The 14,243-nt window shown below is 31.6% G+C and overlaps 1 protein-coding gene and 1 long non-coding RNA gene across 2 annotated transcripts in view; both read right to left on the reverse strand.

Annotated features, from left to right (window-relative positions):
- Positions 1–9,531: 9,531 nt before the first annotated feature.
- Positions 9,532–10,218, reverse strand: LOC149515339 (uncharacterized; the record flags this gene model as incomplete). The annotated part of the gene is made up of 1 exon (XM_089741862.1): positions 9,532–10,218. A coding segment is annotated over one exon (687 nt), but the record flags the coding sequence as incomplete, so codon positions are not given.
- LOC149515340 (uncharacterized) overlaps positions 10,201–14,243 on the reverse strand; it is a 33,500-nt gene continuing 29,457 nt past the window's right edge. The window contains exons 5-6 of the long non-coding RNA XR_016326460.1: positions 10,461–10,546; positions 10,201–10,337 (exon numbers count right to left, since the gene is read on the reverse strand). This is a non-coding gene — a long non-coding RNA (uncharacterized LOC149515340). The remainder of the gene's footprint in view (positions 10,338–10,460; positions 10,547–14,243) is intronic.

Here is a 14,243-nt window from a genome sequence, read left to right on the forward strand (position 1 = left end):
TCGTGGATTCATATGGCAGGTACTGTTCCATCCACATTGCTTCAAAAAGTCAAATTCATTATTGATGAAAATTTGACATGTGTGGTAGAAAAATAAGATTTATTGGTGACTTAACCGATAAATACTCCTTATGTAGAAGTAGCAGTAAAGCCCTAGATTACTCTTATAGATCTTTTGAGATTGCCAACGTAACATATGTGGTTGAAGGATCTAAATTATATTCATCGCACCTATCTACGACTACTAAAATGGTCATAAAGTAGTTTATCGATATGGGATGGCAACTTGAAGTTGGACTTGGAAAAAATCTGTAAAGAATCATGAAGCCACTAGTAATATATGAAAAGAAAGATAGATTTAGTTTGGGTTATAAACTGATAAAAGGGTACATAATGAAAATAATGAATGAAAAAAAAAAAGAAAATGGCTTATCTTGGGGGATATGAGCTAGAGTCAGAGCCCATGGTCATCCTCTACCTCTATGATTTTTTTCGTTCAGGACGAAGTATCTACCCATATTCAATTGAAACCCTGAATGTAAAATTTGTAAAAGAGTTTTCAGAGCTAACCATTCAAATGGTGGATGATGGAAAAAAGAATAGTCAAAATGAAGAGCTGTTCATGCATTTTTATCCTCTGAATTTTGAGCTAGATAATTGAAAAGTTATAGAGCTGCCTGTTGCCTTTAAAACTTTTGAAAAGTAATGTATTGCAGAACTTTAAATCCTTAATTACTTTTTATGGGCATTAGGAGATCTTTGTGACTTGTTTACGTTTGTTGTTTAATAAAAGACTTAGAAGATGCATTCGTATTTTTTCTATTTGTTTTCACTTTCATTCATTCAAATCATTTCCCTTTTCATTTTGTCTTAATCATTTTCTTGCCATTTCATTTTTGTGTGCCAATGTTCTCTTCATTCTACCATTTGCAAGATCCCAAATAATGAACATGAAGATAATCATGGTAATAATCTCATATTTGATTTCAAAAACTTAATTCATGTTGATGAACTTGATAATGAAAAAGATTCAAATAATTACACACTACCTTTTGATTTGTTAAAATTAATAGAACATAAAGATAAGCCAATTGAACCTTACCAAAAAATTATCGAATTAGTGAAATTGGGAGACGATGAAAACAAAAGAGAAGTCAAAATTGGTACATCTCTTTTACCGATTGAAAGGCAAAAGCTAGAAGAGTCACTTTGAGAATATGTAGATGTGTTCATGTGGTTTTACCAGAATATGCCCAGACTCAGCACCGATATTGTAGAGCATAAGTTGCCTTTAAACTAGAATACAAGCTGGTGCAACAAAAGCTAAGGTGCATGAAGCCAGAGATGCACTAAAAATTAAAAAGAAAGTGAAGAAACAATTTGATGCTGGATTTTTGGAGGTGGCAAAATATCCTGAATGGATAGCCAACAGAGTACCAGTTCTTAAGAAAGATAAAAAAATGAAAATGTGTATCGATTATAAAAAAATGAGAATGTGTGCCGATTATCAAGACTCGAATAGGGCAAGTCCTAAGGATAACTTTTCTCTGCCCCATATCGATATTCTAGTGGATAATAGTGCTAGGTACTCCATATTTTCCTTTATAGATAACTTCTTAGGCTATAATCAAATTAAAATGGCTCAAGATGATATGGAGAAAACCACATTTGTGACTATGTGGGGAACATTCTATTACAAAGTAATGCCTTTTGGGTTGAAAAATATTGGTGCCACTTGTCAAAGAATAATGGTGACTCTCTTTCATGACATGATGCATAAAGAGATAGAAGTGTGTGTGGATGACATGATTACAAAATCTCATGAAGGAGAGGATCATGTAGTCAATCTCAAAAAATTGTTTGACAGGTTGATAAGATTTCAACTGAAGTTGAATCCTGCTAAATATACATTTGGTGCTAAATCAAAAAAATTATTGGGCTTTGTGGTCAGTGAAAGAGGAATTGAAGTGGATCCGGATAAGATACAAGCCATCCAAAACTTATCTCCTTCTTATACCCTAAAAAAAGTCTAAAGTTTCCTAGAAGATTGAACTATATTGCTCGTTTCATCTCTCAACTCACCTATAAGTGCGATACTATTTTCAAGCTTTTTAGAAAACATGATCCAGGAGAATGGAATGATGAATGCCAAGAAGCTTTTGATAAGATCAAAGAATACTTGTCAAATCCACCTATGTTGGTACCATCAATCCTGAGAAAACCTTTGATTTTGTACTTAATAGTGCATGAAAATTCAATGGGATGTGTGTTGGGGCAAAGAGATGAAACTAGTAGGAAAGAACGAGCAATTTACTACTTGAGTAAAAAATTCACTGATTATGAGTCCAAGTATTCACCATTAGAGAAGATGTGTTATGCATTGGCTTGGACAGCTTGAAGGCTCCAATAATACATGCTTTATCACACTACTAGGCTCATAGCAAAGTTGGATCCCATTAAGTATATATTTGAGAAGCCATCATTGATAGGGAAAATAGAACGATAGCAAGTTATGCTTTCATAATATGATATTATTTATGTGACTCAAAAGGCTATTAAAAGAAGTGTAATAGTCGAGTTTCTTATCGATCATGCAATCGAAAATTATGAGCCAATGAAGATGGATTTTCTTGATGAAGATGTGATGGCCATTGAAGAAAATAAACCTGTTGAGAAGTATTGGAGGATGCATTTTTATGGAGCTACTAATGCTTTGGGTCATGGTATTGGGGTAATTTTAATATCTCCCGATGAACATTTTTATCCCATCACAGCCAGGTTGAATTTCAATTGCACATACAATATGGTTGAATACGAGGCCTATGTTATGGGTCTACAAACGATGATTGAAAAAGAGATCAAAGTGTTAGATATGTTTTGAGATTCAGCTCTAGTCATCTATCAGTTATGAGAAGAATGGGAAATGAGAGATTCTAAATTGATCTGGTATCATAAATACATCTTTGAATTGGTTAAACAATTCGAAAAAAGTCCAATTTGAGCATTTGCCTAGAGAGGAGAACCAAATTACTAATACACTGGATACTCTAGCTGTAATGATTAAAATAGATACAAATATTGAAATCCAACCCATCAAACTGGATGTGAAGGATGAACTAGCACATTGCTTAGGCGTTGATGGGAAGCCATGGTATCATGATCTTATGCAATATATCAAAAGTTAACAATACCCAAAACTTGTAATAAAAAATGATAAAAAAAACTATAAAAAGGTTGGCTATGAGTATCTTCTTTTATAGAGATATCCTTTATAAAAAGAGTCAAGATCAAATGCTCTTAAGGTGTGTGAGTGCAGCTGAAGTGAAAAGGATTATTGAAGAAGTGCGTAATGGGGTTTGTGGGGCACATGCAAATGGTCATATGATGGCTATGCAAATTATAAGGGTCGATTACTATTGGTTGACAATGGAGAATGACTGTATTAGTTATGCTAAAAAATACCATAAGTGTAAGATCTATGCTGACAAGATCCATGCTCTTCTAATAGTATTACACATTTTGGCTCTTCTATGACCATTCTTTATGTGGGGCATGGATGTCATTGGTCCCATTACTCTAAAAGCTTTGAATGGGCATAGATTCATCTTTGTGATGATTGATTACTTCATGAAATGGGTAGAAACTGCATCGTATGCTAGCATAAACCAATTTGTGGTATACAAGTTCATAAAAAAAAGGAGATAATATGCAAATATGGGCTTTTCAGAAATGATTATTTTTTATAATGCCAAAAACTTGAATAGTAAAATGATGAATGAAGTGTGCACTCAATTCAAGATCCATCATCATAATTCGACACCATATCGTCCAAAGATGAATGAGGCGATGGAGGCTATAAACAAAAATATCAAAAGAATCTTAGAGAAAATGATTGATACTTACAAAGATTGGCATAAAAAATTACTTTTTACTTTGCATGCTTATAGAACATCATTCTGAACATCTACTGGGGCCACCCTATTCTCTTTGGTATATGGAATGGAAGCTATGCTACCGGTCAAAGTGAAAATTTTCTCGCTAAGAGTCATGATGGAGGTAGACTTAGAGGAAGCAAAATGGGTTCAAAATCGCTACAAGTAATTGAACCTCATTGAAGAGAGAAGACTTATAGCACTTTTGTCATGGCCAATTATATCAAAAGAGGATGATGAGAGCATATGAAAAAAAAATCCATCCCTGTCACTTTAGGGAAGGAGACTTAGTGCTGAAAAGGATACTTTCAAATCAACATGACAATCGAGAAAAATGGACACCAAATTGGAAGGGCTCGTACGTGGTGAAAAAGGCCTTTTCTGGTAGGGCATTGATTTTGACAGAGATGGATGGAGGTGATTTACCTACTCAAATAAATTCAGATGCTGTAAAGAAATATTTTACTTAAAAAAAACAAAAAAAAGATAAAAAAAAGCAAAAACAAAAAGTAAAAAAAAAATGACATATCTAAGCTGAAAACCTGAAGAAGGCGGCTTGGATACAAAGGAGAAGCATTATTAAGAGAAGATCCCACAACACAGGGGCAAGTGTAGTTTGATGAACTCTAAAGAATCAAGAAAGTCATCTGATTTAGTTTTAGAAAAAGAATTTGAGAATATTTTGTTCAAGATTATCTTATGATTATTATTTGGGCACCTTTGTTTCGACTCAAACACTTTGTCATGCATTTATTATTAGTCTAATGAAGTAAGCTATCTTTCTTTTGAAAATAACACCTATCCATTCCTTTATTTTCATTTGATATTTTTGTTCACCGTACAAATAGAAGAAATGTGTGATTGCATTTTATTTGTCTTGAACTTAAAATGATGAAAAGAAAAACAAACATGAAATATCTCAGCATTAGTTTTTAAAAGTTGACAAAGGCAAATGAAAAAGGATGAGAAAAGCATGACATGACATTGACGTTACAGACTTTTAAAGAAAAAAAATATTGTTAAAGAAGAATACAATGGTTAGATGTTAAGAATAGATTGGTCATATGGCTATTGTTGAGAATTCTAATAAAAAAAGCAAAAAGCAAGAGATTTCGAGAACATTTTTACTACAATGAATAATTTTGATTGCATTGCATTTAGAGCACTCAGTATATGCATCCATGAGCAGTTATAATAAGGACTGAAACTTTTCATTTCCTAATGAAAAACAAGATTTTGATATCCGTATGAAGATAATAATAAAACAAAAGATTTCAAAAGAGAGAAATTTACTTGTTCAGAGATGAGAACTCGATTTCAAGAACAGATAAGATTTTTAAAGTTGTTGAGCCTTAGCTTAGAGGAGCTTTTCCCAAGATGAATCTTTAAAGTTGTTGAGCCTCGGCTTGGAAGAGTCTTTTCCAAGATGAATGTTTAAAGTTATTGAGCCTCTGCTTATAGGAGCCTTTTTCAAGATAAATTTTAAAATTGTTGAGCATTTTCTTAAAGGAGCCTTTTCGTAGATGAATTTTAAAGTTGTTGAGTCTCTGCTTAGATAAGCTTTCTTTAAGATAAATTTTAAAATTACTGAGCCTCTACTTAGAGAAGCCTTTTCGAAGATGAATTTTAAAGTTGTTAAGCCATTATTTAGAGGAGCTTTTTTCAAGATGAATTTTAAAGTTGTTAAACCTCTGCTTAGATGAGCTTTTTTCAAGATGAATTTTAAAGTTATTGAGCCTCTGATTAGAGGAGCTTTTTAAATTTCTATTAAAAAAGTTTTATGCTCAATGTTTCTTTTTTTCGAATAAAATGGATGTCTGTTTGTCTTTTCCTTATTTCTAATTCTCAAAAATAGGCAAAAAAAGGGCAACTGTAGACACCATTCTGACAGTCGATGGTCTTTTTTTTGGGATTTTAATCTTTTTTTTTTTGCTCTATAAATAGAGCAATGTTCTGGCAACAAAAAAGAGAGGCCCAAAAACCTTGCAAAAAAAAGAGGGATTGAAAAAAATTGCCAAAAAAGTTTTAGAAAACAAAAGCTTTCTGTAAAAAAAAAAAGAACCAAAAACCGTAGTCCCCAAGGTAGGAGAATCCAGCGCCAATATAAAAAAAAAACACATAAACAAAAAAAATTTTGAACGAACCTTCCAGGCTAGATCTGTACCTTTTGGAGCCTATTTTCACAAAACTAGGCTTAAATCTGTACTCTGGAGGTTAAGAGGAACATTTTGTTTTTTTTTTTAGATTTTTCGATCACAAGCGATGGCAGCCAGCAACCGATGGTGCAACGGCTTACTGATGGAGTAGCCGTCGGTTCCTGGAATTGGCCGACCAAAAGTTTTTTTTTTTTTGGAGAGAATTTTGTTTTTTCTTTTGGTGAAGAAAATGAGAAATGAGTTTAAAAAAAAATTAGTCTTTTATATAAACTACTAGAACCAAAATGAGGCCGTTTCAATAAGGACCAAAACGACGTCGTTTCTAGACCTGAGGATTTGCGCATCAACCCGTTACCCGACCAGGGGTCCGGGCATCTGACCCAGAGACCCGCTTCTCCCTTAGCCTTTGATTGGTCCAGTTGAATAGATCCAATCCAATCCGAACCAAACCTTTCTCAAACAATTGAACCCAAACCAGATCGATTCGAACCACAGAACCAACCGAATCAGACCGAACCGAACTGAACCGTCGAACTTATCAAACCCACGTTGATCAGATCATTGACAGGTCCAATTTAGGTAAAAAAATTTTTGGTTTTTTGAAATTTTTTTTTAGATTTTTTTTATTTATTATTTTAAATTTTTATTACTAACATTTATGTATGTTAAAATATTCAAATTTACTAGAATAAATCTTTGTTGTTTATAATAATAATTAATAAAAAATAAATGATGAAATATATAATAAAAATTTTTTTTTGATAATTTCGTTAAAATTTGGAATAAACCTTATAAAATAATTGGTAAAAAAGTCATAATTAAACAAAAATAAGAAAAAATAATTTTTATTCGACGATGAGATTCAAAGGTATTTCAAGTAGTGATACCTATGAAATCTTTAGGTGAAAAGATTTTTTTAAATACTACCAATGTATTGGAGTATTTATAAAAGTCTTCAATGCAATAAAAACTTACCTTTTTTTGCTATAAAATAAAAATAAAAATAAACTAATTCATTAAAAATAAAGCAAAAAAAAAGAAAAAAAATTTTATCCGAGAATGGGATTTTAAAAGTATTTCGAGTTGTAATGCTTTACGAAATCCCTAGGTAAGAAAATTTTTTTTAAGTATTATCAGTGTATTGGAATATTTATAAAAATTTTCAATATGATAAAATTTTCTCTTATCTTCAATAAAATAATAAAAATTAATAAAAATCAATAAACTTTCTAAAAGAGCAAATAAAATGTATGCATCAACATGTTAGCATTTTGCATTGCATGCACGACATAATTTTTTATAAAAAGTAAATTTGATCATCCCAGGATGAGATTCTACGGTATTCCGAGAAGTTATGCCTAAGAAATCTCTAGGTGAGAAAGAGTTCTTCTAATGTTACCAATGTACTGAAACATTTTAACAATTATTTTAATAAAAAAGGTTCTGATTTTATTTTTCTTGAATAAAAAAAGAAACAATAAATAATAATATATATAAAAAAAGCTAATAAATAAAAAATCAAGGAAATTATTTTTCAAACACCGAAAATAAGATTGTTTTTATCAAAATTAACGGATAACACATAATTAATTGTACATTTTTAAACGGGCGTTGTGGGGGTGCTAATATTTCCCCACACATAATCGACTTTCGGACTCAGACTGCTGTGCAGATCCTAAAATTATCCTTTTAATAAATTTTAATTAATTTTAAGATTTCATTAAAAAGATATGTTTTAATAAGTGACCAATTGTAGCTAACCAAAAAAGATTGATAATGATTTTTTTTTTATTTTTAAATTCGTCGAATTGACACAAAACTATTACGATAATTATACGAGCATTTGCATGAAGCTTTTTCTTAATGGATTTATCAGATTATCCTTTTTTTCCATCTCATGTACTTTTACATTTGAGTATTTTATTCTTTTTCATTATTTTTGGTATCATTTTTTTATTTGAAGATTAACGCAAACTTTTCAAGGGATAGCCACTCATTTTATGCAAAAATGACTCTTAAAATTTTTTTCCTTGACGAAGGAAATATGTATAAACTATTAAGGACAAAATTATATTTATGAAAATGCATATAAAAATAAAATGCATATAAAAATAATAGCTCAGTTGTTATTACATAATTCAATATAAACATGAAACAACAAATAATTCAAACAGTCAAGCATTAAATTGAAGAAATAAATAAAACTTATACGGTAATTGGAAGACAATTAATCATCTCCTTTGGTGAGAATCATCCATTTCATATTTTTGTCAACTTCTCTTCTTTCATATTCGATTACTACCAAGTTGTCCTTTCAATTCTGTGTGTCTCTTCCATCACTGATATTCCAAAAGAAAAAAACCTTAAGAAAGAATAGACGTAATAAACCTTAAGAATGTTGGTACCGGCCACTGAGAATTGTTGATGTATATATCTGAAAGTTTTGAAAGTATAAGGAAAGGGTTCAGGCATGTATATATATGCCAATTTTTTAAGGTTTTATCCGTTTTACTGCTTAATTAATGACGCATACAAAAAAATTTTTGGTGTATAAATCTCGAAAAGTTTATAAAGCTTAATAATTAATTACATTTTACGTTAACAAAATCAATTCATTAAATTTTTACTAATGTAAGAACAGAATTATTTATTTGGATATAAAAAAAGAATTTTTCTTAATTTTGTTCCAAGTATATAACTGTTATTAAACATAATTTTTTTTTATAAAAACTAGAGAAGTTTTATTTATAATCAAACAGATTTTTTCTTTTTTACAAAAAAATTAGGGTAAGTGAAAATTTCTTCACTCCACGATCAGGACAAACAACAAATTAAAAAAAAAAAATTTACATCAAATCTTAAATAGGATTTGCATTAAATTTGCAAATCATCTTTGCAATAAATGAGCATTAGAAAATAACATAATTATTCCACCACTTAACCAGCCAGAAGATAAATAAGGATACAACCGCTGTTTCCCTGGTTCACTCTCAGGCGAATACTTCGGATGGAATGGGTTATCGAGATTTTCAGATTTGTTCTCAGCCTTAGTCAGCCTAAGCTGAAGCAAATCATATTCAGCTCCTCCTAAGGGCTGGAAATTAGATAAGGTTTACATAAATAATTTATTTTATTTTTCTTTTCATGGAATCTTGCTCGCTTTTAATTGATTCCTACAAACAAAGCTCAGTTCCTTCCCTCTCACACTACCTTATGGCAAGGCATCATATTAATTACAAGTTACAGTCAAAACCTTTCAGTCCACTCACAATTAAGAAAGAAGAAAGAGAAAGGAGAAAAAAAAAAAAAAAAGAAACGTACAAGTAAGAAATAAAAGTTGCATATTATCCATCCATTGTGAATCATTGTAGGTATAACCTTATAAATCCATCATTAATGCATGTTGATATAATACACGACATATACAAGAAACAGGGCAAAATTTTATACTCGTCCTTGATTGGTCAGTGGTCTGCTCACATCAACACCAGATCCTGATAACCCCTCCGGCAATGGAATATTTAGCTCTGAACAAACAAATTCAGTAATCTTTGCGGTCCCACCCCCAAATGACATTTTGTTAAGTGTCACTGCAATAGCAAACCGGTTTTTAATATCACAAAAACCTGTTGATCCACCCATACCCGAGTGCCCAAAGCCAATAAAACGCCCATCCCTTGATTTAAACCAGCTAAATCCTAGTTCAAATACCCCATCTGCCAAACTCAAATCCCCATATTCACCTACAACCATGAATGCATCATGAATTCCAGGGTTAGAGAAAATATTGCTGTTCTCGTTTTCAGGACCATCCCTGTTTGCACTGCAGTCAATTGTACTGGTGCTACTGCTACCATTGCTACCCTCGTTGACAAACCTAGTGCAACTGATTTCTCTACAATTATTAGTTTTATTCTTCGAAGCAGCATCTACCACATTATTCCGCTTACCCTTTTGCTTTTCATAGATCTTCTTAGACGAAAAATTGGGAATATGGAGATGGCCGCCAATCGTTGGATTTGAAACAGAGGAATGTGGCGGCGGGACCGCACCACCATCAGCTAAGGCTGCATAATACCTTGCAAGTGCACGGGCTAAGCAATGTCCATTAGCAGCAGGTATGATCGGATGTTAAGCATATTAAACAAAACGGTAAGGATGTTGCAAATTCGGCAACGTTGTTGAGTTGGAAAGTTGATGGTTGAAATCATCTACATCTAGGGTAAGTGAAGCAAGTAGAGGTTCCACACCTTGAGAACAATCAAATAATGGTATCAATACTAGTTTGAGTTTAGATAACTAGGGCCTGTAGTATGTATATTTTGCATTTCTACTTAATGAATCGAGAATAAAAAGACAGGAGTTTGACGTACCTGGAGGAATTCCAACATATAGCTCGCCTTCGATTCTGAGAGGACGAATGAAAGCCCTTTTAAGAATGATTAAAACCAGATGCATGCTGTATTACCCAAGTAAATAATTAAAACTAGGTTAATATGTGTTTGTTTGTAAGACTAAATTCCTAAAATTTCAAGTCAGTCAGAACGTTAATAAGAAGAATTGATCATGATAAGAACGAGTGACCATATACGAAGCATGAGATGTTTATCACCCAAGGAATTCCTAAGAAGCCACCTTTTTTTTTTTTTTTTTCGATTGGTGAAACCCACTATTAGTACAACTGGAAAAGGCATTGCTTAACTGCTCGGAGAGAAAGAGTGAGGTTATGAAAGCAAACTTCCAAAAGCAAATTCATGCAAGAGAGTTAGGAAAACGTATCTCCTAAATAATTAGAATGTCCAAACAAATTTAACATCACTGAGCTAGGTGAAACTTCACAGAAGAAAATTATAATATTTTTGAGCTTTCCTCCAAGGGAAGGATTTCCAGATAGCTTCATTTGAATTCAAATAGCATTATGGCTCTACTTGATTGAAAGCTTGTGTAAGGATAGTGAACCGTCTTCAGAACCAACTCCAATTGTCGTCCCCAACAACATTGAAGTATTTAAACCCTTTTTATTTTTTTCCAAATATGTATCATAATGGAATTAAATGAAATAATCTTTTTTTTTTCTCAGGATGCATTGGTGAATGATCTTTGTCAACTAGACAAACATCATTCACAGAAAGCAGTTCTAGCAAAAAACTTTCCACCTTTAATCTATCACCAAAGATAGCTAATAGATCCCAAGCCTTGGAACATAACCAGACTTTTAACAGAATATTATAGCCAAGCATGAAAAAACTCATTTGAGTCAACACCCATTCTAGCCAATGAATCTGCAAATGAGTTCGCTTCCCTATAAGTGTGCATAAACTCCCCATTCCAACACTTTCCTTCAAAACTATCAATAATGCTCCACAATTTTGTTCGCCTTATTGCAAATCCAAGTTATCAACACCGTGGAATCTGATTCAATAATCAAGGTTTCTTTCCTATACCACGGTGAGACCTTAAACATCTCCATTGCCTTTTTTACAGCCAATAGCTCTGCCATATTGGAGTCCTGAATGTCTAGAGGATCATAAAATAACCCTTGATGTAGCTGTTAAATTCTTTCAATATGTCTCCACACCCAGATGGGCCAGGCTTACTTCTAGCCGACCTGTTAACATTGAATTTCAAAACATTCGACACTAGGCAGAGCCACTGAATGCCCTTCCTAGGATCTTGTTTTTCCTTTCAACCTGATATCCATGGAGATAACCACCATTCTGTCTCATTTCTTAATTCCCCTTCTGCAGTCACTTTCACCCAAAACAAGGATCTTAACTTAATAAAAAAGAGTATGTCATCTCCATCCATCTCTTATTATAAAAACCTGATTCGTTCCTCCCAAGCCAGATAGCCCACAGAGTAGAGCTACACACCAGGGATTCAAATAACAGTTTAATAGCGGAATAGCGGCCGCAAAATTGCGGTAGCGCTGCCCTCCGCCACCGTTAATAGATAAAAAACGGTTGAGAAATTCATTCACAGCAAAAACGAAGAGTAACGACCGCAAAATAATGGCGTAATGGGCAATAGCGGCAATAACGGACCATTATTGTCGCTATTCCATTTTTCTACTCACGGATCTAATAGTTCTAACAAAAAAACAAAATTTTAAGCCTGCAAAATAAAACAACATGCCTGCAAAATAAAACAACATACCTGCAAAAGTAAAAGTAAAAGCCAAATCAAAAAATAAAGCTCACAATCTCAGATCTTTATCATCAAAAGAGATTTTAAAACGAGCTAGAAAACATATCAATTATTTCAAGTTTCAAGTTTCAACCACTCAAACGGCATTTTTGGCATTCAAATTCAAATTAACCTCAAGTTTTCAATCAACATTCAAGATCAAACAAGGTAAGAAAAGAAAGTTAAGTTACCTTTTTTTTTGTAAAATTTCTGTAAAATGATCTGTTGTGTCTTGTGAGAGTTTGAAAGACGAACAAGATATCTGTAGATACTAGGCAAGTCAGCAAGTGATAGTGATAAATGGATGTGAGAGAAAATGAGAGATAAAAAAAAAAGAAATAAGATAAAATTTTTGGAAAGCCAAAGAAGGTAAGATGCAAGACGAAGAAAAAGATGAACAGAAAAATGGAACGTTTCTAGAAGGGTCTCCGTTTGCTAGAAAGAATTAAACAAATTTGATATATTAGGCACGTGGAGAGATTGGATGAGGTATGGAGGATTAGGTGTGGTGGGGCGTTGGGGGGAAGGTGGGGAGTGATTGGGTGTGGTGGGATGTTGGGAGGGAAGGTGAAGAGGGATTGATGGGGGTGGGGAGGTATTGGGTGTGGTGGGATGTTGGGGGGGGGGGAAGGTGGAGAGGGATTGATGGGGGTGGGGAGGGATTGGGTGTGGTAGGGTGTTTGAAGGGTGGGATTGAATTTTTTTATTTAATTTTATAATTAATTTTTGAAAATTTTTTAGATAAAATTTAATTAGTGGTTTTGAAAATTTATAATTAATATAATATATAGATATTTTAAATGAAAAATTTTGATAAATTTTTTTGTATAAGTTAGATGAAAAATAATTAAAATTAAATATTATATTTTGATTGTGTTATATATTAATTTATAATTTGTATATGAATTTTAATTTTTTTGTTGTTTTGATATTTATATTATTGTCAATTCTTTTGATATTATATTAATTCTTGTTATTTTTGTGTAATTATTGAAGATTGTGTTTATTATATAATTATTAAAAGTTGTTTGTGATAAAAAAAATTTATATCAATTAGTGTATCAAAAAAATTAAGTTACTTAACAAATTTAGCATTTTATGATCTATTACTCTTATTAAGATTAAAAATTAAAAAAATATATATATAGGTTTGAAAATTTTATTAAAATATAAGTTTGAAAACTTTTAATTTTTGAAATTGTTTTTAGATAAAATCTAATTAGAGGGATTGAATATTTATATTTAAAAAAATAAGAGATTAATAATTTAATATGATATACATAGAGATTGTAGATGAAAATTATTGATAAATTTTTTATATAAGTTAGACAAAAATTAATTAAAATTAAATATTATATTTTGATTGTGTTAGATATTAATTTATAATTTTGTATATGAAATTTAATAATTTTTTTTGTTGTTTTGATATTTATATTGTTGTCAATTCTTTTGACATTAGATTAATTCTTATTATTTTTGTGTAATTATTGAAGATTGTATTTATTATATAATTATTTGAAGTTATTTGTGATAAAAAAAATTAATATCAATTAGTGCGTCAAAAAGATTAAGTTATTTAATAATATTCTTAAGATTACAAACTAAAAATAAAAAAATTTAGCGTAAAATCAATTTTTAATGATGTAATAAGTAATATTAATATTTCTAAATATAAGTTTATTTTGTTTTTATACAAAATAGTAAGTATGCCACCATGTGAAGAGTTCCCGAGTAAAGGAGTAAAGGGCGCGTCAAGTGAGGATATAGGTTGGCATTTTGGAACCCCTGTGCCAAATACAAGAGGAAATGTTTCATATAAACTTTGTGGTAAAGTTCTAAAAGGAGGAATAACACGTTTCAAAGAACACATTGCTCATAAAACTGACAATGTTGCACCATGCCCCAATGTTACTGGTATGTTATGTTTTTTTAATTTCTTTGAAAATATTATTGTTAATTTCTTAATAAAA

Source organism: Durio zibethinus, chromosome 13 (genome assembly GCF_047325235.1).
Source record: "Durio zibethinus cultivar Kanyao isolate XHJ-2024 chromosome 13, ASM4732523v1, whole genome shotgun sequence".
Taxonomy (NCBI): Eukaryota; Viridiplantae; Streptophyta; class Magnoliopsida; order Malvales; family Malvaceae; genus Durio; species Durio zibethinus.